This window comes from Emydura macquarii, unplaced genomic scaffold, assembly GCF_026122565.2.
Source record: "Emydura macquarii macquarii isolate MOO-44397 ecotype Brisbane River unplaced genomic scaffold, CSIRO-AGI_Emac_v2 contig_369, whole genome shotgun sequence".
NCBI lineage: Eukaryota > Metazoa > Chordata > Testudines > Chelidae > Emydura > Emydura macquarii.
The window spans coordinates 5,174,345-5,200,114 of NW_027130506.1; the positions used below are offsets into that span (position 1 = coordinate 5,174,345).

At 38.8% G+C, this 25,770-nt stretch overlaps 1 protein-coding gene across 1 annotated transcript in view; it reads left to right on the forward strand.

Moving 5' to 3' along the window:
* Positions 1-1,111: 1,111 nt before the first annotated feature.
* The window catches only part of TBC1D31 (TBC1 domain family member 31), a 34,384-nt gene continuing 9,725 nt past the window's right edge, over positions 1,112-25,770 (forward strand). The window contains exons 1-17 of the mRNA XM_067530973.1: positions 1,112-1,279; positions 5,888-6,034; positions 6,333-6,448; positions 8,268-8,446; positions 11,171-11,322; positions 12,508-12,667; positions 12,892-13,092; positions 14,303-14,479; positions 16,239-16,318; positions 16,436-16,582; positions 17,839-17,972; positions 19,247-19,380; positions 20,815-20,994; positions 21,994-22,226; positions 23,159-23,311; positions 24,330-24,465; positions 24,880-24,972. Of these exons, the coding sequence (XP_067387074.1) occupies positions 1,203-1,279; positions 5,888-6,034; positions 6,333-6,448; positions 8,268-8,446; positions 11,171-11,322; positions 12,508-12,667; positions 12,892-13,092; positions 14,303-14,479; positions 16,239-16,318; positions 16,436-16,582; positions 17,839-17,972; positions 19,247-19,380; positions 20,815-20,994; positions 21,994-22,226; positions 23,159-23,311; positions 24,330-24,465; positions 24,880-24,972 (2,499 nt within the window). The 5' untranslated portion in view covers positions 1,112-1,202. The remainder of the gene's footprint in view (positions 1,280-5,887; positions 6,035-6,332; positions 6,449-8,267; positions 8,447-11,170; positions 11,323-12,507; positions 12,668-12,891; positions 13,093-14,302; positions 14,480-16,238; positions 16,319-16,435; positions 16,583-17,838; positions 17,973-19,246; positions 19,381-20,814; positions 20,995-21,993; positions 22,227-23,158; positions 23,312-24,329; positions 24,466-24,879; positions 24,973-25,770) is intronic.

Sequence of the window (25,770 nt, forward strand, 5' to 3'; positions counted from 1 at the left end):
TTAAATTAGCCACACTATAACTAATTCTCATCATGTTATATGTATGTCTCAAGGCCTCAGTCTTGCAAAAACAGTTATTTTAGCATTTTACTTAACACTCTTCATGCTACATATCAAATCTCCCTTCGTTTTGTTTCCATATCCAAATCCCACAAGCGACAGTACAGAAATACAGTCTGTTGCTGCAAGCCAACACGTATTGTCTTTCTTGGTGATCACTAAGAACCAGTGAAGCACTTCCAAATCACAATGAAGCAATCTTTTTAAAAAGAGAGCATCCAGGCCAAAGTTAATTGTCCTTACCCAATCCCATGAGTGCAACCTCATTGAAAAATGGGGGAGATAATAGGCAAGTGGTGGAAGATAAGATCTGGGCTCTGCAGGTCACTACTACTTTATTATTCAAAATAGTTGGAGGCCTGTTTTCAAACAGTTATTTTTTTGTGGGGAGTAAAGAAAGCCCAGAGTCTCCGTGGGGGAAGGTCCTTGGGTGCCTTCCTCTGACCTGCTCAGGCTCCCCTCACAGCCTCCCTGTGGTCCTGTTGCCCCAGCCAAGCCCTGAGTCATCTCAGGCTGGTCAATAGAGATCTCAGGAAGCCCAAGCATGTTATTCCCTTGAGATGGCATCATGACATTGAATGGGTGTGCAAGAGAATGTAGCAAGAAGGGCGTGGAATGGATTCCATGAACACTAGTGAGCTGCTTGGTTTTGTGACGCCACCAGTCCTGACTGTCACTGTGATCCGCAGTGAAGGTCATTTGATGTGTCACCGGTCCCTTTGACACTTATTTCCTCACTAGAGAAACCAAAAAGTCGCTAACTCTAGTGACACCGAGTAGTTACTTTGGCAACACACAACTTAGCCGCAGGACTTTCGCTCTCTCACGCCCACAGCCTCGCCCAAAGGGAACTACACTTCCCAGCAGGCGCCAGTGCTTCCGGGATGCGTGGCCTGTTCCATTACCCCGCCGGATGGAGGGGGACTGGGATTAACTGTCTCCTCCCTCCCCCCCCGTCCCGTCAGTGTTCTGCATTCATAAATTCCAACGGACTGTACCATGGGTAAAACAGCCCCTAGTCTCCTCGCTGGCCTCCTCCCAGAGTCCCGCGCGGCGCGGCGGCGGGAGAGAGGGAGCACTAAGTGGCGGTTGGTGCGGGTCGCTGCCTCTGTGGCGCCTCCCGCCTGCTCCCTGGCGCGAGGATGCAGAGCTCCGACCTGGGCAACAGGGAGCAGGGCAAGATCTGGCACCGCAAGCCCGCCCCGGCGGCGCAGCAGGGGTAATGAGGGGCGGCGGGCGGCCCGCCCGGGGATAACCAGGGATGGCGGCAGGGGCCGTGGCGGTGTCTCAGAACTCCCGGCCCAGCCGGGTCTCGGGCTCCTACCGACGGCTCCGTTCGCCGGTGGGCCGGCAGGGGTGCGGGGCTGGGCCGGGGCTAGCTCCCCCAAGGGGGGGTGGGGCTGGCGGGTGACGGAGGCGGGAGAAAGGGGGGTGGGAGGGTAGATGATGACGACAAACCGACCCCCCTCCCCCCCCCAGTTGTGCCATTCCCGACTGGCCTGTGCTGGCTGTAAGGACTCAGCCACGGGGCTGGGGCTGGTGCGAGGAAGCCCCTGCACACGGATCTTGGCGCTGTGGGCTGGCCTGGGGCTGCCTCACCGGTAGCAATAGCTCCTGAGCTAGCCTCTAAGCGCTGCCTGCAGGTCCTGGAAGCACATGAAATATATCCACGTCAGACGATTTCTCTCCAAGGCAGAGGACTGCAATGCTTTTATTAGTACGTGTATTACGTTCGCACCTCGTGGCCCTGCTCATGGATCTCGTTGCGTTAGGTGCTGTACGAACAGAAGAAAGCCAGGCTCTGCCCCAAGGGTGATCCAGACTAAGAATAAGACCAAAGACATCAGACAGATGGGAGAGTACAGAGGAACAATGAGGCAGTATTGGTCATCATAGTAGGCATTGACCTCAGCGCACACTGCAGCCGAACTGTTACCAAGTATTTTGTAGGTGTCGTGGCCAAGAAGAGTTTTGAAGAGGGATTTGAAGGTGGATAATGAGCTAGGTTTGCAGATGTTTACGAGAATGCCGCCTCCTCCCGTGTGGGGCAGCTTGGGCGAAAGTATGAAGATGCTTGTCTGAAAATTTAACATAGGCATTGGAGAAAGGTGAGAGTTGACAGCTCAATAGTGGTTGAGAGATGTTAGCGAGAGTGGGGATTGAATACAAGCATCTTTTGTTTGATGTGATAGAGAAGGGGGAGCCAATGGAAGGGTTCAAAGAGTGGGGTGACATGGTCAAAGTGACCGACTAGGAAAATAATATTAGCACTAGCATTCTGAGTCGATGTGAGTGGGGCAAGATTGCATTTGTCAGGACTACAGAAAAGGATGTTGCAGTAATCAAGACACATAGTAAGCACCTGGATGACAGTTTTAACTGGGTGGATGGATAGGAAAGGCCATATTTTGGCGATACTATGCAGAAAGAGAGAGGTCTCAATTGAAGATGACTTGCAGATTATGGTCCTACGTGACAAACAGAATGGTGGTGTTGTCCATAGTGATCAAGAAAGGAGGTAGTGTGGAGAGAGTGAGGGAGGAAAGATTAGGAGCTCTGTTTCAGCCATGTTCATCTTAAACTGGTAGCTAGATATCAGCAAGAAGATGTCAGAGAGACAGTAACATTCACTTATAACTTCCACGCAAACATTTAAAAACCCCAGCCCACAAAGATGTTTGTTACAAACTAAGGTAATATCTAATACAAATAATAACAATATCCAACATATCTGCCTAATTATAAGCTCTTCTCTCTGGTTTTGTCACTGCAGCTCTTATCCTCTCTCCTTCCTACTCCTTTCCTCCTGTCTCCTATCCCATTGTCCAATGTTATTTCTTATTGTGCTCCATGTAAACTTAAGATGAGGTTCTGCAAATGCTTGCATGAGAGGCAGCCCTCCATCTGTGCAGAGCCATTTCCAAAATCTAGCCCCTAGACTTGTAATTTCTTTCAGCAGAGAAGTGTCATGCACAGTACTATATAAATAATACATGTCCTTCACAATTAGAGATTTCCCAAAATCAGGTACTACACTAGTACTGATTGTTTATCCCTGAAGCACACCACATCATGCCCTGAACAGTCAGGAGTTTGAACAACATAAGACATTCTGTGATTTTGCAAACTGTGGATTTGAGATTATGAGGAAAAGGACAAGACCCTGTGAAATGGCAGTGATTAGAAAAGAAGAAAGTATACTCATTGGCAGGGTTGGTAAGAAAAGACCCAGACCTTTCAAGATTGGAGCTATATAAGGCGGTGGTCTAGAGAAAAATAACTCTCTTGTGGGCACTCTGATGTGCCACCAAGGAGAGACAGGGCCTGTGTGTTTATATCCCACAAGACATCTCTCAAACAGGGATTCACCCACAACAGGATGACACAGACTTGGTATTTAAAAATGACCAACTTTCTGAAGAAAATTAAACAACTTTAATCAGGCCTGGCCTTACCGCTAGGCAAAACAGACAATTGCCTAGTGTGGCAAAAAGTATAGTGCAGCTGCTGGGCTGCAGCCATCCGTCTCCCGTCAGGTGCTAACATGCAGCCATGACTCTGGGGCAGCTGCCCGCATCCCACCCGGTCCCCGGGCACAGCCGGGAGGGGCTGTGGCCTCACCCAGTCCTGGGCACAGTTGGGAGGCAGGCTGCAGCTGTCTGCTCAGTCCCGGTGTACAGCTGGGACCCTGAGGCAGCCACCTGCCTCCCACTGGGTCCAGCAAGGAGGCGGGCAGCTGTCCCCACTCCCAGCTGGGAAGCAGGCCGCAGCTGCCTGCCTCCCACCAGGTCATGGCATGCAGCCAGGTCCCTGGGGCAGCTGCCCACCTCCTGCCTGGTCCCTGGGCACAGCCGAGAGGCGGGCAGTTGTCCCTGCTCCCATCCGGGAGGCAAACGACAGCCTCACACCCAGTCCCCACCAGTCCCTATTCACAGCCTGCATGCAACCAGGACCCTGGTGACAGCCACCTGCCTCCCACCTGGTTCCCGCTCCCAGTAGGGAGGTGGGCTGCAGCCTCCTGCCGGGTCTCAGCACCTGGCATTGGCAGTGGGCAGCAGCTGCCTGGCCCCTCTCAGAACCAGGCTTCCTCCAGTTGCCCCCCAGGTTTTTTGTCAATTTCACTGCTCTAGCAGACTGGTGAAATTGACAAGACATCCCCTGCACAAATTTTTCTGCTGGGTGTGGGCACACATTTTTATTTTGCCTAGGGCAGCAGAATATGTAAAGCTGGCGCTGACTGTAATAGTATTGCAGTAAATTCACATGCAAATTATTTTGAGGCATCATCAGTGTGAATAGCAAAAATATGTATAATCTTGTTTTTTAAAATTGTGTTAAACAAAATTGCTTAAAAAGTTCACAAGAAAGTTTATTAGAAATATAGGCATGTGAAGTTAGAGAACAAGTGCAAAAGATGAACTGGTATAACTAGTATGTATATTATGTTCAAAAGTTGAGAAGCTTTTTGTACTATAGTTAGGTATAGAGATTCTGGTTGTGACTCCATAAATTGAGTTTATTGTCAGTTTCCTTTTTATTCCACATACAATGTAGCAGAGTTACTTTATTTTCAGAGAGGAGTTTGGGTGGAGGGTGGGGAGGTAAGTTAAAGAATTAACTTTCTGTAAATATCACAGACTGACACAACAAATCCAGTGAAAAGTTGGCTTTTAATTTTTGATGTTGGAGTAATTTTCCCATTGCACTTTTTTAATGCTATTACTGATGCTCTCCCTTGATGAAAATATTACCAGTTACCATTATAATAAGAAACATAAAATAAGTAAATAAACTTAGTCCATCTGGACTCATTCTTATTGACCCTCACTACTTTTCTAAAAATAATAGTAAGAGAAAGGGTAAACTTAGCAGGCAGGTAACAGTAAAGCCGGCCTTAGTCTCCTCCTGCCAGCTGGCCCATCTCTTTTGGCCTCTTGAAGGCCTTATTATCTCCCTCCTGGAGAAGAGAGGAAACTGGGCCTGGGCTTCTCTTTTCCCCTTCTTTTGATCCCATTGCAAACTGTACTGGGTGAATCCCTGTTTGAGAGAGACCTGTGAGGTATAAACACAGGCTCCGTCTTCCCTTCCTGCATGGCCGTTGATCAGAGGGTCCCTCAAAAGGGATTTCTCTCAAGGCCATAGCGTTAAATTGCCCCTGATTCTTGAAGAGAGGGTCAGACCCATGTGCTGTTCACTCCTACCCCAATCTTTTGGTGCTTGCTGCTGCTTTTTAGACTAACATCCTCTCCTGGGCTGCTGCTGTTGCTCTCATCCCCGGCTAATGTACCAACCCAAAGGATAGATACCTGTGAAAGATAGAAATGGAAGAGAGCTAGTTTGGTCTCATAATATCTAAAGTTATAAGTGTGGTATGACAGAGATTGGCCTGACCCCCACTTTTAAGAACATAAATAGAAGCTGTCTTCAGTGATTTTCCTCCTCCCCCCAATAGCATACAATTCCTGACTCCACCTAAATTAACTTTTCTCATGAATTATAAGCGGGTTGCAGCCCACGAAAGCGTATGCCTGCAGAAATTTGTTAGTCTTTAAAGTGCTACAGGACTCTCGTTGTTTTAGCTTCTTTTCAGTTTGTCATTAGATTTCTTTACAGGTCTATTTACTGCTTGTCAGAGAGTGAACAATCTCTTGTGTAATATACTTTTAAAAACTTTTACAAGTGTGTTCTTCCTTAAAAGTCAATGTCTAATCAGAATTGTAAAAACAAGCTAGGAACGTTTTTATATTAGATATATTTTAATGATTATAGAGAAAAGTATGCTAAAGAAGGTGTAATAAACACAATGATTTGTTTGCTTTCCTTACAGAGTCATAGTGAACATTATTCACAGTGCGACAGGATACCATTCAAAGACAATACGTTTTCTGAATGCGGCCTTTGATAGTTCTGGAGATTCTTTACTTGCTGGAGACCACCAGGGGAATATCTATGTTTTTGACTTGGTTGCAAACAGGTAAACATCTCTTCTTGTGTGGCTCTTAGGTACTGTTTTTGATAACCTATATTATTGTCTTAGGTTTCTTGACATACATAACATTCAGTTTTTGCAACACTCTTCCCACTTAAGACACTTGTTTCTGTGTGTAAGTGGAGTTTGTTTTGACTGGGACTGGTTGGAGGGGAAGAGTGCATGAAATTTTCTTTCACAAGGTAAAGTATGTTCAAACTGATTAGCATATTTAGTTCATTGGACACTGAGTTGAAGTATTTCTGATGCTATTGACTATTGGCTTTTTTAATGTTTTAAATAGATTCAGTCTTGCTCAGCGAACGATGCAGGCTTGCACTGCTCTGGCGTTTAATCTTCGCAGGAAGACTGAATACCTTGTGGCTTTGGCAGATTATTCCATTAAATGTTTTGATACAGGTAAGACACATTTAAAAGTCTGACTAGAAAAATAAGAATAGCTATACTTCTGTAGCAAATCCCTATCAAGATTAAATTTGAAGGTTTTGTGCCTATTTTTACTGTATGTTTGATGCCTCACATGCAAGACAAAAGAAGGGCCATAAAGAGGTGGACCTTAGTCCTGCAATAAACTTTGAGGGTGGAATCTTTTTACCCACACAGAGAAACCCAATTATTTTAACTGATGCTCCACAGGCCTTCTGCTATTTGTAGCTTATTGCAGGATCAAGGCCATATTTGTTATCTTTTTTTTTAAATGAGCTAAATTTGCTTCTGTTGGAGCAAGGTTTGTAGAAAACCTCAGAAATCAGTCATTTAATGTATACTGAGCTTGCAAATGAATCACTTTTACCCAAAGTTTTAAAGACTATCACAAATATTTATTTATCCACATAATTGATAATTGAAAAAACAGTCAATAGACTACAGTATTTGCATATTCAAATCCTGCATTCTTATTCCTATGCAATATTCTTTCAAATCAATGGAATGTCTGGATGTGACGACTGTGTCCCACTAAATTAATCAAGCACCATAATTAGTTATTTCTGATATGACTAGCAGTTAAATGGCTAACAGTATTGGCAATTCATTATTCAGAAGTTAATCTTCAGAGATGATATCTCTTTCCCCCCATTTAAAGAAGTGCACTGTTACTGTTTCAAACCATCTGGATTTAGACTCATTTAATTAAATAGTGGAAACCAATCAGATATAGTTCTGAACTTTGGTATTCTTCCACCAGTATAATTGGTGAGGATTGTAACCAACTGTAGAACTAAACAGTTAATAATCAGGTTATAACGAGGTATATCCCCCAAAAATCTAGCTCACAAAATGGTGAAATAGCAATAGGCATTCATCTTGCTAGAGCTCTGAAGTCCTCCCCTCTCTTTTTTCCTTTCAACATGTATACACACACAATTATGACCAAACTAAGTCTCTGGATGTATTTACACAAATCTTATTGATTGGTCCAAAGGCAGCTGACTGTTCACTTGGTGCTGATTCTTGTTTTCCAGTGTGATTTGGCAGTAGGAAACAAGTTTTCAAATAGCTTAAATGCTTTACCATGTGAGTAATTGACGTAGTTGCCATAAAGATACTATCCAGTTGCCATTGGGACGAAAGGTGGTAATGCAATCATAAATGGGAGAGACAGTAGTCTGAGACAATTTCTCTAAAAGGTGGTCAACGGTTTAAAATTGTGTTAAACACCGAAGCCTAAAAAATGAATCAGGACGTTGCAACTGAATATAATTTCCCATGATGATAGCCTGCTGTTCATTAAACCAACCTTCCTTGTATGTATAAATAGTAACTTCACTCATTTCACCCACAAGTTAAAGCAAGTGTAGAATCCTGATTTGAACCTGCAAACTATATTTTTGGGAGGTGGAGGGTGGATTATCATTGATGTTTCCACTGGCAAAGTCAGTCTAGGAAGCATATCCAGCTTGTTTGGTGGCTACATTCACAAATTTTAAGACTGATCACTGAAGACAGATAAACAAGTCTGTGCAAGATAACTGTATTTGTAGAATTGAAAAATAACTTATGAAATCGATTACTGATTAGAAATAGGATGTTTTCCCATAATGTATAGGATTTACATGAAGGACCACTCACTTCCTCATTTGTTGGATAGTGATGATAAACAGAGGTACATTAGGCATTCTCAAGAGACCACACCCTTCATATTGTTTGTACTGAAAAATATTAGCACTTGTCGTTTCACTGTGTAGGAACTTTTTAATCAGTTTCATTTACACCATAGACACCAAGGAGCTAGTTAGTTGGATGAGGGGACATGATTCTTCAGTATCTTCAATTTCCGTCCATGGTTCTGGCAGATATGCCATCACTACATCCACTGATACAGCACAATTCTGGGACCTCGATACCTTCCAAAGAAAAAGAAAGTTGAACGTCCGCCAATCTGTGGGTATTCAAAAGGTCAGTAAAGAGTGATTGTTAAACAAAGGGTATATAAATATACCTCAGAATACAACAACATGCTAAAATCAGGAGTACTTTAAAAATATTCTTTTAAAAATAGATTAATCTTTTCTTTGTCCTCTAACCATCTCATCTTTGATGCTGTCAGAGCTCATAAGATAACATTATGGGGCACTGTTTGTGGAGACCTGCAGGGAACACCTAAGTGCTACATAAAATAGGAATGTTTCTTCAGTATTGAAGCAATACCCAAGCACAGTGTTAGGGGGAGTTATGCTGCACTAGATAGTCTTTCAAATGAGACTTAAGACAGAGGTCCTCATCGCTTGTGGCTGTTGAAAATCCCATAACACTTATTCTAAGAGTAGGGCTGTTAACTCCAGCTTCTTTACTAGATTCTAGCTAGGTCTATTATATTCTGCCCCCCAGGAGGTCACCTTGTAGCTTCAATTAGAGATATATCTTTCACTTTCTGTCCTAAAACTGTTGTGCAGTGAGCACTGTTAAAATAATTGTCATGTTTATCTCAGAGGTGTCTGCACTTCAGCAGAGGATGAAGTGCTCCCTGTATTTGATATATCCCTTATCAATCAGTGAGTGATTGTAGCGTGTTCCACATTTAGCATATGTGAGTGGGTGAAGTTTTCTGCCAATAGCTTTTGCAATTTGATGGAATCCATGAGTTTCCATGTTAAAATAAGCCATCAACCCAACAAAATAAAAAATAATTATGTAAACTTTGAATGAAAATTGACCAAATTGGGTTCAGATACATACTAAAATAATGTAACAATGCAGTACAAAGAAAATGGGGCTGAGCCGAAAGCCCTTGAGGACAATGGACTCTTTCCCGGTGATTTCAGTAGGACTTGAATCAGACTCAGTACTAGGAAATTTTTTAAAGAATGGGTCTTGGGTCTTTTGTGGCTTATGCTGTCACTTCAGTAGAATTATTTCTCTGTATTTGATTATCTGCTCCTACTGTAATACAGATTGTCAACCATGTAGTATTACGTATATAAAAATCTTGAAAATGCTGAATGAAGGGTCTGTTTTAAAAATGCTGAAGTTCAGTCATTTGTCTTTGTCATCGTCTGGGTATATATTGTGGAAACTTAGATAACTATTATTTTTACCTACAATAGTAACCTTCATAATATGAGTGTATTACAGAAATTAACATGAACTGTTTCATTGAAATGGCCCAGATCAGACCCACTTCACCGTCTGCCATTCCTTCCCATGAATGAGATAATTGCCTTCAGTCTGTGGACCCAAATTAAGAAAAAGCCAGGGTGATTAATGTTGCACTGCGTCCTAAACATAAGGTAAACTTGGACTTGAGCTGGCTGAGCCTGATCACTGACAACAAATACTGTGTTTGCTGAAGTGAGTTTAATAGAATCATTTCAAATAGTGCCTCTCCTTTGTAAAGGTGGCAAATTCATACAGCCCCTAATGTAAAGAATCGTCTCATCAGTAAATAGTGTAGTTCAGTGGGTAGGGCACTGAATTGGGAGTCAGGAGATCTTGGTTCTGTTCTTGGCTTTGCCATTCACTTGCTGTGTGTCCTTACACAAGTCACTTAGCTTATTTGAGCTTCACTTTCCCATCTTTAAAGTAGGGATAATGATTACCCATGGTTAGTGCTTTTAAGAGGTCTGGCTAAGAAGTGCTGATATTATTATTAGAGTATGACTGGGGATACTGACTGTAAAGTTACATTCTGATTTACTTCCTGAGCCATCTTAATGGTTTCACACCCGTCCCAGCAGTGTACAGCTTGGATTCAATAAACACAACTGGTAAGACCTATACCACCTATGTTCAATAAGTGCTAGAGCAAAAGCTAATAGAGGAGACAAAGAGAAAGCATCCTGTGAAGTTGTTAGGTGAAGAGAGGCAGTTCTGATTGGGAGAGGAAAAGAGATGGAAAAAGGAACATTTTGAACTGTCCCTTCTCCCAGAGTGCCACACTGCCATTTCAACAAACAGAATACTCCAATTTGTTAAAAGAAAAGAAAAGCAACTTTCAACATCCTTTAGTCCTGAAACTGCTGCTGGAACGGCAGCTATGTTTCTGAGGCGCAAGAAGGGGCAGGGAAGGGCCCAAATTCATAGATTTTTTTTTTAAGGCCAGAAAGGAACATTGCAATCATCAAGGTTTGACCTACATAACAGAGGCCATAAAATTTCTCCCAATAATTATTGTATCTAGACCAATAATTTGTGGATGAAAAAGTATATTTTTAAGAAAGATATCCAATCATGATTTAAACCATCCAGGTGATTTTTATAGAGTCTTCATGTAAACAATAAATATATTCAAAAGAGTTGAGAAAAAGTATTTATTACATTTTCCCTATTTTGCTTTTATCATTATAATAGGAACTACTTTTCACAGTACAACAATACTTTGCATAACCTGTGACAACTATCTTTACCCTTTAATAATGGTACATGAAATTAATGAGCCATACTCTAAAAATAATAAACCACTTCAGGAACTGAAGGCAGTTGGTGCAATTCTCAAGTTCATTGCAAGTCTTCAGGAACCTAATATGTGCACTGATAGTAAACTAACGCACACACTGCCATGGCTTATTGATATATTATTCTAACATTTCAGAAGTTCAAATGTAATCTTAATTTTTTATGGTACATAAGGCATCTAGCCTGAAAATTATTCTATTTTTTCCTTTTTCCTATTAATTCTTTCAGGTTTTCTTTCTTCCACTAAGCAACACCATCCTCAGCTGTTTTAAAGATAATTCTATCTTTGCATGGGAATGTGATACTCTTCAATGTAAATACCAGTTGCCAACTCCAATAGAAGGCTCTGTGTTGCATTATAAAGTCTTTGCGGTTACCAGGTAAATTGCTACTTAAATACTTAGAAAGAAAATATTACAGAATTCTTAGCAGACAATACAGATTTTTCTCTCCTTTCTCTTAATGTTTTGCACAAGTGTTAAGCTGTAGTTTTTCATGTCTACACTAGAAAGTTTATCATGTCTACCAAAGCTATTTCTAACAGAAGTTAAATGTTAGTGTGGGATATTCCTCCCTCCACCCCCCAAAAAAAATTTGTTTTCATAGAGAAAAGAAAAGCAGACCAGTCGCTCACTCTAACAATCTCTATGTAGGCTGCACGGTCTAACAAAGGCGTGGAGTCAAACAAAAATATTTTTGGTACCTGCTCTAAGATAAAGTGTATTCAGTACATAGAAGAAAAACGAACTCAGAAGTGTTTGATTCAATCATGTCCACTTGAGACCATCTTGATTTGCATGCCAGCAAAGAAAAGATATTGCTGCCAAAATTACTTATGAAGATAAGCAATTATAGCAGTATTGCCATTACTGAGAATAGTGAGGCAGCTGGAGCAGTGATTCAAACTTACTACCATGAATAGGAAGTCTTATAAAACATTTTAGAAAGGTGCAGAGCAGTATTAAGAAAAAAACATGATTCCTTTGATAACACTTGTTTGTTTTTAGTTTGTACTAAATGAGTTAATGTTTCCCCATTCTTATCCAGCAATTTACTTAAGCTATTTTATACACCCATAAAGGATATCACTCCTTACTGGTGCCTTTCTAAAATATTCCAAACTATATTTCAGGCACCTGCCTTTCTCTGCCACTTGATCATGTTGTTTTATCTGATCAGTCAAAGATTTTTACTGAAGATGAACCAAAGCCCACAACTTTGGAATCTCAACTTATGGTTCTGTGGTGATCAGCTGTAGCACCTTTAATCCATTTATAGATTGCACTGTCCCTTGCTGAGAGCAGTAGCACCAGTTGTTGCCACAAACCCGTAACCATTCGAAAAAAAGAGTTGCTTTTTAACTTACACTGAAAATGAAGTTTATAAATATACACCACAAAACCTGCTGTTTCAACATTTATATAGTTGCAGTACAGTACAACAGAAATGATGATGCGTTCAGCAGTGGTGATTTGTGAGCAGGGAAGATAATATATGGCCCTACAATTGTAACTAGCTGTAGATTAGATTGGTCTGATACAAACTTATTCCTATTTCTGATGCAGAGATGGCCGGGTGCTTGTAACTGGAGGAAAATCGAATCATCTTCACTTGTGGTGTCTGGAGTCAAAACAGCTGTTAAGAATAATTCAGATGCCTACAAAAGTACGAGCTGTTCGCCATCTGGAATTCCTTCCTGATAGTTTTGATGGTGGTTCTAATCAGGTCAGTTATGTAGGAAGTTTAAGAATGAAATCATTTGGTTACTTAACTGAAATCACATTATTTCTGAGATTTGCTTTTCTTATCCTATACTATATACAAGAAAGTTATTTCATTAAATATTTGCTCTGTTGCTGCTTCAATATGTTTTTATTTCAGATTTTGTACTTCATTTTCTTTTCTATTTTGTATTAGGACTAATTTATAGAAGTCTCCTTCATTTCTAGGTTCTTGGAGTGCTAAGTCAAGATAATATTATGAGGTTTATCAACATACAGACGTGCAAACTTCTGTTTGACATTGGGAGTCATGAGGAGGGAATCAGCACAGCAGCTATTAGCCCAAATGGGCGATATATTGCAGCAGTAATGGAAAATGGTAGCCTCAACATATACAGTGTCCAGGCTTTGACGCAGGAAGTAAATAAGGTAGAGTTGTAAGTAAAGTAAATCACAAAAATTGCATTAAGATACCAATAAAAGTCAGCTTCACCCCCCCCCAAAAATCACATATTGAAAACACAAATTGTCGTTGTATCATTGGCTTACATGTGTTGTAGTTACGTCATAGGATTCAAGATAAATAACAGGGATTATAGACCTCCGTTTGTGGTTACTCCGGTCTGTTAGGTGAACTGTGTGTTTTAAAAATATTGAATCATATTCTGTCTTCCAGTTTTTCTGTATTTCTCACAGCAAGTTAGTCTGCTTACACCTTTCTATCAGCTTGACTTAGATCTTATTTTGTCCATTTCCTTCTTGGAAATATCATGCAACAGATATTGCCTTAACTGCAGACACAAATGAGCTGTGTTTGTCGAGAACTATTCCTAGTTTATTCATCAAACCTTGAAGTCATGATTATTATACCTAGCCCTTATGTAAATAATAATGTTCTAAAGACCAGCTTTTATTTTACTAAGAAAATAACTTCTGTAGAGAGACATGTGGAGGAGAAAAACTTTTCTAAATTCAGAATTCCATATATCATAACTCATCACACATGCAAAGTAACCAGAAAAGAGTTATTATGTAACAAGGGAGTTGAGCACAGTCCTTTAAATCAGGTGACCTGAGTTCCATTCCCAGGTTAAACACTGTTGGTATATGAGTTTGGGCAATTTACTTAACCACTTTTTTACTCAACTTTTCCTTATATTTAACATGGAAATATTACATGCTGTACACGGGTCTTGTGGGAATTAGCTAATGTTTGTTTAGCACTCTGAAGTGCAAAGTAATATAGTAACATTCAAACACTGAAGTAATTGAAACACAGAACGATGTTGGTCAAACCACATACTTGTGCATCCTTGTACATATAATCCAGAAGATATATTGTTTCTGGTTGAGCCAACATTTGAAAAATCATGACTAAGAAGACCCTACATAAATTTGCCTACATACCTAGTTAACTGTGTTTAACATTGATTCACTTATCACATCTGTTTGGGTTTTGTTTTACCCTATGTGTTTCATCAAGTCATGTTTTATAACTGAAACATCTTTCAACATTGGTCCTCAAGTTAAAGAACATTATGTAATATGAAGTGAGCTACTCGTTACAAAGGTAAATATTGTAAAATGTTCTTTCTTCCAGTGTCATAAGATGTTAACTATCATTCTTATTTGATGCTAGCCACCACCACCTTTGGTTAAAGTAGTTGAAGATTTGTCAAAAGGCAAACTGGGGGCAAGTAAACTTACAATGAGAGTAACATCAGGAAGGTCGGAGAGGCCTTGGAAATCGAAAGGAAGTAAAACTCAAACCAAAGTGCTAAAACCACAAGTGAACACATCCCTTGAAAATAAAGAGGTAAGAGCAAATCGTATATACTGTAAATATTTCTCTTCTCTAATCTGCAGCATTTGCTTTTCATTGCCAAAACAACTCTCCATTGACCATTTCCCCAACAATTTACTTTTCTACATCCAGATGTTTGCTAAATCTTGAATATCTGACCATTACACTGTTTGCACGTTTTACCTTCCTTACATATCTTTGTTGTAGAGCTTTGCTATTTTAATTAACTTTACTTCTAAACTGTTTACCAAGGCTTTCACTTAGTTTATTGTTATGTATCTATTTAATTGTTACTCTGTGATACTATTGCTTATTTTCTTCATCCAACTACTTTGCCACTTCTCCTTAATTCCTATCTTAAATTTCATATGTATCCTCCTTACCATAATATTAATTACAGCAAAAGGCATTTATTTTTTTATTTCTGTATTTGCATAAACATAAAACTTATGGTTATATCCTGACTTTACTGGTAACTTAATCATATATATTTTTAGTCATTTAGGACAGTGGTTCTCAGCCAGGGGTACGCAGAGTCTTCCAGAGGAATATCAACTCATCTAGATGAGTGTTTCTCGGGGGGGGGTCACAGGATGGGTTTAGGTGGGCTTGCAAGTACAGAGCCAGCATTAGGGGGTGGCACGCAGAGCAATTGCCCAGGGCCCCACACCACAGGGGGCCCTGTGAAGCTAAATTACATGCTTCAACCCCACCTGGTGGAGTTCGGGCTTGAAACTCCTGAAAGGGATACAGCAGTCAGGAAAGGTTGAGAACCATTGATTTAGGGCTTCATCTAACTCCCACTGAAATCATTGAGAGTCTTTTCATTGAGTTTTGTTGGTGTTGAATCAGACCTTTAATCTGTATTTTATTGCAAAATGGTAGAATACTGTGGCAAGTACTACTAAAAATAAAACTTTTGTTATAGTTGGGGTTGCTAGTGGCTGATGTACTTAAGGTTGAATTCCAGTTTCCATTATAGCATTCCTCTTTCATTTGCTTATAATTTTCTCAAAAACATCACTTTGGACTAAAATTTTCTATGCTTTTTCTCAACCCAAAGTGTTGTTTTTTTTAAAAGTCTGATCAGAGTAGGTTCTACCATTTTTAAATGAACTTGAGCATAAATACTTCCCCATATGGTCTGACTAAAGATTTCACATTCAAATTTACAAACTATTAAAGCTGGAAACGTATATTTGGTTTAAGCCTTAGGGAAACTTAAATTTACAACAACAACAAAAAGTAAAGATTAATGGAAATTGATTCAGTATTTTTTAAAGTAATTAATGTTTTTGAGTAATAGTACTTCACATTTCCTGGGCACCTTTCATCTGAAGATCTCAAACCACTTAAACAAGTAAGCTTCACAGCCCCCTGTTTCCATGAGATAGGTCACTGTTCACCAGATGGGTTTACTGATGTACAAAGAGATCAAACTTGTACAGGGAGGATGCATTTTCATTAGGTACGTTGTGAATTTTTATTTATATTAACTTTGTCAGTGTCTAAAAATTGGGATAGGGCAGTTACTCAACAAATTTAAATAAATACATTACCTGCCAAAAGCCACACTGTGAATCAGTGACAGAGCTGGATTAGAAGTCAGAGTGCTGACACCCAGTCCTGGGTTCTGACCATTATGAGTACACATTTATAAAACAAAACCACATGGCCCCTACCAACCATGTCTACCAACACTATAAATAAGAAATAGAGATTATGAGGACAAAACACTATTTAAAATTACAGTTTGTTTCCTGTTTTGTAGAATGAATTGCCAGATGGATTAAATAAGAAACGTCTACAAGCCTTACTGAAAGGATTTGGAGAATATCCAGCAAAATACAGGTGGGAGAGTGGGTGTGGGTGGGTGTCCGTGCGTACATGCATGCAAATTAAAATCTCTTTTGCTGTACTGGTTTAACAAAGGGAATTTTCTTTGCTAAATCTATATTTTACTTGCAGGATGTTTGTTTGGCGTGCCTTACTACAACTTCCTGAAAACCACTTAGCATTTAGTAGCTTAATAGATAAAGGTATACATTCTGCATTTGTGCACCTAAAGGATGAATACCCGATGAAAAGTAGGAAACTGTTGAGAGTCTTACAAAGGTAAATTTATGTGAATGTTTATTGACATTAACGCATCTGACTGGGACCATCTCTGGGGAAGGTTGGTTTATTTTGCAAAAACTAAGCCCCATATAAAGTAGTACCTTCTTATTACACCAGAGTCACTAAAGCATGATATAGTTGAATCCTAGAGCATTAGACACCACAGAGGAGATGATTAAATGTCTGAAGGCCTTTTAAATAGCAGTTTTCTGGTTGGTATGTTCTATGACTAGAGATGCTTTCAAATTATAAAATGTTTCCTGTTACAGCTGCAAGAGAGTTAATTGTCCCCCTAACATGAATCCCTCTTCTGCTTAGTTGTTCATAGAATGCCATAATGTTTCTTGCTATGTTTCAGTGCTATTTAAAATAATAATGTTTAGATTCCTTATCACATTTTTGCGCTGTGATAGCCAAGCAGGCACGGCTGTCGTATTCCAGGTGGAGTCAAGGTTTGTTTGGTTGGTGGGATCTTCAAACAATCAGAAGATGCCTGCCCCTTGTGCGTAACATTACAACTATAAACCTATATATAACTATCACCAAAAGTGTTCCGTGCAAGTTTGGCAAGTTTCTGTGCAAGTAATTCTGTACCCAAAAAAAAAAAAAGGCATGAAAATAACGTAGGGTCTTTATTAATATTACATGAGCAAAAAAAAAAAAATTTAAAATTAAGGATCTTCCAAGTCTAAATTCAGTCTGTTTTGTGCCAGGGTATAACACGAACTGTGACAATAGTGAGTAATATTGCTTATTAAGTGTGCTAAAATTTCTAGGTACAATAGAGTCTGTCTGGGACCATGACAAGCTAACCCTGCAATTCCCTAGACCCTGTCTATACTTACCTCCGGGATTCGACGGCAGTCAACGGGAGTTACGCAAGCTACGGAAAAAAACATGCGTAACTCCCATCGACTTCTGGGCTCCTCTTCTGCATGCCGTCTTCACCGCACTGCACCACTTGCGAAGGTGGTCTTAGTAAGTCGATTTCTGGATCGACTGAGTGGGTCTTCACTGACCGCTCAGTCGATCCAGAGAAATCGATCTGATGGCGGTGACTTTGCTGCCGTCAGTGTAGCCGTAGCTCTAGTAATGCAAGTCTATTCTAAATCAGTGTTACTTTAATGCAGCTTTAAAAAATTGACCAATATCTTTTCGTTTTATAATTACTATTTATATATTATGGCAACCCACATATAGAACAAATATTCTAAACAGATATTTTCTAAGCACTTTTTTGCCTTTGTGTACAGGACCTTATCTGCTTTAGCTCACTGGTCTGCTATCTTTGGTGAGACACCATATATTCCTCTGCTAGCATTCCCGTTTGTAAAATTATTCCAGAACAACCAGCTGATCTGCTTTGAAGTTGTTGCTACTGTAATAGGTGAGCAAGGATTTTTTTTAAAGCATACACTCAACTTTAGTTCCCCCAAATTTGCCTTGCTTAAAATAAAGTGATGTGCATAGGTTCTCTTACAGGTTACTGAGGAGTTCATATACTGTTTTAAAATATATAAAAGGCATCCTCTAGGAAGTATGATAAAATGCAGCATTGCAAAAAAAATCATAGCTATCTAAAACAATTTAACTTCCTTACACTGATTTCTAATAGGCATATTTATCAGTTTATTTTATCAGTGTCTTTAAAGTCTAATCCGTAAAAGAACACTTGTCCAGTACAATCATGCTGTCATGTTAATCCTTTAAACCCAGGCTTGAGATCTGGAGAGACATTAGTCAAAAGAAGATCCTCTGTCTCCATTTAAAAGGTGCATTATACTAAACTGGAGTTACTGTTTGTTTAGGACAGTTTACCATTATCAAGTTATTGATAGCTTGGCTTCTGAAGAAAACCAGTAAATTTAACATATCTTGTGCTGAAATTAGTCATTGCAGCTGCTGCAAACTGCACACACAGCATATTGTTACATTGCATGAGAACCCATTTTGCAAACACATAGTTTGGTTGCAAACAAAAGTATTCAGATTTGGCCCTAAGAGGTTAAAATATTTTCATCCTCAGTGACCCAGCCCTAAGAGCCCATTACAATGGGATTAAAAAGAGCATTTTTGAATTAATGTAAGAATAGCCATACTGGTTCAGACCAGTGGTCCATCTACCTCATTATCCTGTATTTTGACAGTGGCTAGTGCCAGATGCTTCAGGGTGAATGAATAGAACAGGGCAATTTCGAGTGATCCATTCCCAGTCGTCCGGTCCCAGCTTCAGGCAGTTGGAGGTTTAAGGACACTGGGAGCATGAGGTTGCATCTCTGACTGTCTTGGCTAATAGTCATTGATGAACCTGTCCTCCATGAACTTCTAATTCTTTTTGGAACCCAATTATATTTTTGGCCTTCACATTCCATGGCAGCGAGTTCCACAGGTTGACTGTGTTGTGTGAAGAAGTAAATATATACATTAAATAATATATACGTGTGTGTGTATATATAATAGAGATGTTAACTGATATTCTAAAACTGTAAACCTCAGTTTAGTGGGTCTGCAGATTATAGAATGTTGAGTTTGTAGGTAACGTGTCCTATACGAATCAAAGTGATAGGAATATCATTTGAAAAGTAGGATGATTTTCGTAGGGTACCATCGCTCAGTATCAGAATGATTAACCTACAATGGTTTGTTTTATTCCTTTTGTAGTTAATTGGTGTCAACACTGGTTTGAATATTTTCCTAATCCTCCAGTCAATATCCTTAGTATGGTGGAAAATATCTTGGCACATCATGACAAGGAATTGCTTCAACATTTAATAAACTACAATGTGACTTCACAGGTAAAACTCCAGGCTAGCTTCATCATTAATATATAACTGTTCATAAATGGCAGTGCTCAGATGCCTCATTTTAGTTTCAGCCTTTATTTGCTCATTAAATGAATTCAGAATAAAATGTGTACTTGTAGGAGTATAAAGAACATAAGATCATTTGCCTGGAGCTTATCCTGTTGCATTCATCATGTGTCTGCATATGCATTCTTTAGTAAGACTTAAAGTTGTCCTTTCTTGCAAGCATATGTATTCAGAAATCTATCAGGAAAAATTATAAATCCATTTTTTATATAATTTTATCTTGGTTTTTAAAATGGACACAATTGTGCTGACTGAATTCAGTAAACAGAAGCAGTAATATTAAAAGAAATTCAATTAAACTAAAATATATAATTAATTTCTATATTCCTAATTATCTAGTTACTAAAAATAATTCTAATTTGAAAAATTATACGTCTATCTTTATGAGCAAATGATGAAAGAAAAAAAATAAGAATGAGAGAGATAAGGAGTACGTCAACATAAACTGTATCTAGTTCATCAGCTGCATATGGTGGAGACCTTATCTTCACATCTTTTGGTATAGTTGCAATGTGCTACATATTTACTAGGGCTGTCAATTGGTGTTAACACCTGCAATTAACTGAAAATAAAATTAACGCATTAATCACATACCTCTTGTGGGGAGGGAGGCATTGGAGGTGGTGAGGCCAAAGCCACAGCTCTGGAGGCGGCAGGGGGCTAAAGCCCCAGCCTGCAATTCTGGAAGTGGCAGGGGTCAGAGCCCCGCACCCCGAGCCAGGCAGAAGGTAGAGGATCACAATTTTTTTTAAGTTCAGATGGTGTCACCAGCACAAAGGTTAGATAACAGGGTCCCGGTAAGCTCAGCCTCCCTGCACCAGCCTCTCTTCCCCTACCGCATGCCAAGTCCCTGAGATAAAATCCACCCTCCCTTGCAAACAAGAGCTCACTCAGCTGAAGGGAGTTATGAAGTAATAATTAATTCTACATTTATAATTTCACCGTTCATGATAAACAGATTTCACTACAGTACTTGCATGAGGCGAACTGAAATACTATTTCTTTTGTTTATCTTTTTTACGGTGCAAATATTTGTAATAAAAAATAATATAAAGTGAACACAGTACACTTTCTATTCTGTGTTGTCATAGAAATCAATATATTTGAAAATATAGAAAACATTCAAAAATATATAAATGGTATTCTGTTATTGTTTGAATGCGATTAAAACTGCAGTTAATCACGATTAATTTTTGTAATCTTGCAAATAATCACAATTAATTTTTTAATCACTTGACATCTCAACCTAAGACTGGAAAAGTCCCATACATATTCAGATTTGTCTTCATTTGTAATATTTCTATGATGGGAACTGGGAAGCTGTACTAATGGATTATTTTAATTTCCCAATTAATTTAGCTATATGCCTGGCCTCTTCTAGAAACATTGTTCTCTGAGGTTCTAACAAGAGAAGAATGGCTGAAGGTGTTTGATAATATCTTTTCCAACCATCCTTCATACTTTCTCATGATGGTTGCTGCCTATATTATATGTTCCAGAGCTCCTTTGCTTCACTGTAATCAAACAGAGGATTTTGAGGTAAACACTTTACTATGAAAGTCAGAACCTTGCTACCTGTATTATGATATAGGTTTGGAAAAGTATAACATATAATATTTATTTTTAAAGATCTTAAAAAGTTACAATTGAATGTTATACTGTGCCTGTTTGAGCAGAGTCATCTAGTATCTGACATAATTCACTGTGGAATGAATAAAATATTAATCAATTTACTGCACTTGAATGTATGAACAGAGAGGAGTATAAAGAAACTTCAGAGCTTGCGGAAACTTTTTTTTGTTTTTTAATGCCAAGGAAAATGTTTTTTAAATATGGAAAATTCATTAACCATTAAACTGTTCTTTGTTTTCTGGTTCTCTTTCTGGACATAACATTGACATCTGTATGTTAGGACAATGTAAAGTGGTTCTGGCATTTTGATACTTCATTATTTTGCCTTCTAAAATGCAAGCATAATGAGGCAGTTGACTCCTCTCAACTAAACTGAAAATATTTTCTTATACTTCTGGAGTTAATGGGGATCTTGGGGGAAGGAAAGCATACTTTATATAGAAAAATGTCCATTTACAAGTATTAGGGCCTAATCTTGCAAACACACGTGAGTAATCCCACTGAGTTTATAAAGTTATTCACATGTGTATTGCAGAATTGAGGCCATCATTCATGAGCAGAGTTGAAAGCACTTCTTATCCTTCTCTCACTCAGGATGGCAAAAAGATGAATACATAAGAGAGAGAGAGGTCAGATTAACGTTCCTAGCATTTGGTTTGGAGTAAAGGGAGTGGAGCAGAGGAAGTTCTTTCAGGACTTAGTGGTTTGGATTTAGTCAATTGAGCCATTATGTCTGTATGTATGCCTTTATGTATTGTGTTAGCTAATGATGCCAAGATGATAACATTTCCTTGTTAAACAGCTTGTAGCATACAGAATTACTAATACATTTACCTATGTATTGGGAAAGTGTAGTGATTTGTTTAACTTTTTATAGGATTTAAAATGAAAACTTTTTTTTTACAGTATTTCTTCCATCATCGGAACAACCTGGATATTAATGTTGTGATTAAAGAAGCCTATCATCTTATGGAGGCTACCCCAGCAGACATCCATCCACAACGTATGCTTGATGACTTCATACCACTCACAAAGGGCCAGTACCCAGTATTTAATAAATACCCCAAGTTTATTGTGGATTATCAGACTCAAGAGCGAGAGAGGATCAGACAGGATGAAATAGAATTCTTACGAGAGAGGTATTCATGGGAAAGTAGAAGGAAACCTTAAAATTGGGAGGGGTGGGTAGGTATCTATTGAATTTACTGGAAACTTGAGTGATAATGAAGACTAGAAAAAGGGAATATGTCCTTGGAAAAGGACAGGATGGTTAGAGGAATAGAAAAAAGTGGATTTACACTTTATCTTTTGATATGTTTATTTGGCCTGTTGGATTTCTTAGTTAGATGGATTAGTCAGCATTAATTGCTGAAGTAATGTTAAGCTTAAAAATCAACCTGTTCGTTAGGTCTCTGAAAAACCTAGGCCAAAATTTTCAAACTTGAGTGCTTAAAATCAGGCACCTAAATCCACGTTAAGATGGCAAAGTAAAAGTGGTCTTACTTCCAGAGATGCTGAGAATCCTCTGCTCCCCACTGAAGTCAGCGGAAACTGAATGTTCAGCATCTCTGAAAATCAGGTCAGTTTTACGTAAGCATCTAAATACGGTTTTTGGTGTCTGACTTCCGTCACCCAGATTTGAAAATGTTGGTTTTAGAAGATAAGCCATTTTGTAGTTAAACTAATCTGAAATTTTCTTGCCAGTAGAAGGCAGCTGCAAAATGTTGCTTGAGTAGCTGAATGTCTTCAACAGCCTGAGAAGTGCTAGTATCTATTGTGGCACTATTGCTATTACAATCCATGTGGCTGGAAGCTATATAAGCCAGTCAGCTGCATCCTCTTTTCATAATTCTTATTTTCCATTATAGATCTTTTTTTGCGCTATAACCAATTCACTTTAGAAGAGATGGTCCAAACTACTTCATCATTGGGCAATTTGAGCAAAGACCTAGCTTTTATAATAATTTTAATTAATACTTTCCTAATATATGACTAGCAGTTTTTACTATCTGAATAATTTATTGAAATCTATTTTGCTTTCTATGGTAAGATATGAAATTTTTTAATGCAGACAATTAGTTCATGAAATAGAAGCTAAGGCAAGACAGAGAAAAGTGGAAGATGAAGCCTGGTATCGGAAACAAGAACTGCTTCGTGAGGCTGAAGAGCAGAGGAGAAAAATTCTGCTACAAGAAGAAGAAAAACTGGCAGATCAAAGACAGAGGTATTAGTAGTATTATGAACCATGGCTAGAGCACGATGCTATTAAATTACTTTTTTATCACAAGTAGAGAGAGGGGAGGGGGGGGGGCAATATTTTATTCACACTGCTTCCTCACATTACAGTTTGGTCTAGTATGTAGAGCATTGGACTGGGAGTCAGTTAATCTGGATTCTGTTCCTGGCTCTGCCATTGACCTGGTATGTGATCTTGGGCAAGTCACTTCACATTTGTCTCCACTCCCACTTTTTCTCTCTTCCCAAACAGCTTACAGTCCCTGCCTCTTTAGACTACCTTTCACTATGTATTTGTGCAGTGCCTTGCACTATGGAGCTTCAAGTTCAGTTGGTGCCTTTTAGGTGAAACTGTGGTAAAAGTAATTTATAATAATGAGGTGTGCATATTCTCAAATTTCTACTGGAATTCAGAGTTTTTGTTTTAATTATCTACAAAGTTCAGAGTTCTGTATTTGTATTGAAACTAATATGGTGCTATCCATTTATAATGTAGAACAAGTCTATAAACTTTAGGATTGTAAGCTTTGAGAGAAATGTAGGATTCCCATGAGGTTTTTTTATAAAGGCTGATTTTTTTATTTTTTTTTAGACCTATAAAACTTATGCAATTGGTTTTTTGTATCGAGAGTTGCCAGGGGTGGCGGTTAAGTGGTTTTCCTTACCCACTAATGAATGAGGAAGACAGTTCTGGCCAAAAGGTGGTGTAATATTTTTGTGAAATTCTTCCAACAAACTAAAGCGTCATTTTTCTTCCCCTCCCCCATTGACACCAAAAGCAATAGAATTGATAGGAGTTTCATGGGAGAAAGTGCCACTCTTTGGATTTAAATTTGTCTTATAAGAGTGCCGTTTTCATTTCCAAAACAAATCTGTTTTGTGTCAAGAGAGTTAAAGAGAGTAGTTCATGACAGGTAATGGTTAACTATTATGGAACATCACACTTTACAGTGTCAGCCTTCTACCAATAGAGATTTATTTGTTCCTATTTAATTTTTGCTTTGAAGACTAGCAGCTGTGAAAAGAGAGTTGAAAGTAAAGGAGCTGCAGTTACTGGATGCTGCAAGAAGGCGTTTTCTGAAACATCAGCAGGATCAGCGTCAAATGGAGCTAAAACGTCTGGATGATGAAATTGCAAGAAAGGTTTGTTTTCCTCATCTAAGCAATATTTCCTCCAGCATTTATTAAGAGAAGTAAATAAATAGGAAAAAATTCATAACTGATGGTAGGTAATGAAATCCATTTGTAGCATGTTTTGTGAATCAAGATGTATTTTGCCTGAGTTGGGCTGCTCATCTTTCATCTTTATACAGGTTAGTTTGGTACCTGTTGCTGGCCACACAGTTTGCTTAAATTAGCAAAATTTCCTGAGAAAAACCAGATTGATCCAAATGTTGGCATTGCTGAAAAACAAAGTGAACTGCCTATGGTTGTTAAACCTCTTAACTGGAGTATTTTTAAATGTGTGTGTCCAGTAAAGGTAAAGGAAATATGGTAACAAGGGGAAAACTAACTTTTCCATTTGAGGGTTTTTATGTTTATATTCCCTTCCTCTAGGTGTCCATGAGAGAGCGAGAAACAGCTGTTACTGTTCAAGATGTAGAAGTGAGGCAAATGGAGCTTGAATCCCAAAGACAGCTGTTTGAACAGGTATATGGCAATGAACTACGTACAGTATCTTGGGTTTTTTCTATTTATTTTTTATTAAATTTTTAAAATATGTATACCGAAAAAACAAATTATACATAAACTTCTTATAATACATAAACTTCTCAAATAAACCATTTACCACCTAACCTTAGCTGTACATGAAACACTGAATTATAGATGATATGAATGGTTAAAATATAAATGAAGTATTACATAATTTACAAACGAACATTTGTTTATAGAAATCTAGTTAGTTAAAGTATTAAAATAAAGAATAGAAGCAAAGATCAGAGGAGGAGATAAAGACAGGGAAGGGAGGAAGTGGCTAGAGAGGAAGGGGAGGCAAATGGGAGAAACCATTTAACAAGATCATTCAGATACTTCCAGGAAATTAACCCATGTCTCTGAGAATGTTTCTTGGGAATTTCTGTTTCAGTAAACAATTCTTTCCCTGGTGGTGAAGCTTCTTATGTTTATGCTCCAGTCATCAAATGCTAGTCATTTTTTTGCATTTCCATTTTTGTAGTACTAATCTCAGGGACGTGTTAGGACTCAGCTGAGCCAAAGTTTTTCAAATGTACTTAGGTTCAGGAATTACACATGAATTCCCTAAAAAAGAAATGGGAATAGAAACTAGGCCAATTATTCTCTGCCAACCAAAGGAAACAAGTGCTCTGAACTGTTCCTTGGACCTCCATTTATGATTAACCCAGAAGAAAAATCATATTGAGGATGCAATGGACCACCCCCCCCTCCCCCCAATTATTTAAAATAGACTGCGCTAAGTCAGAAGAATGT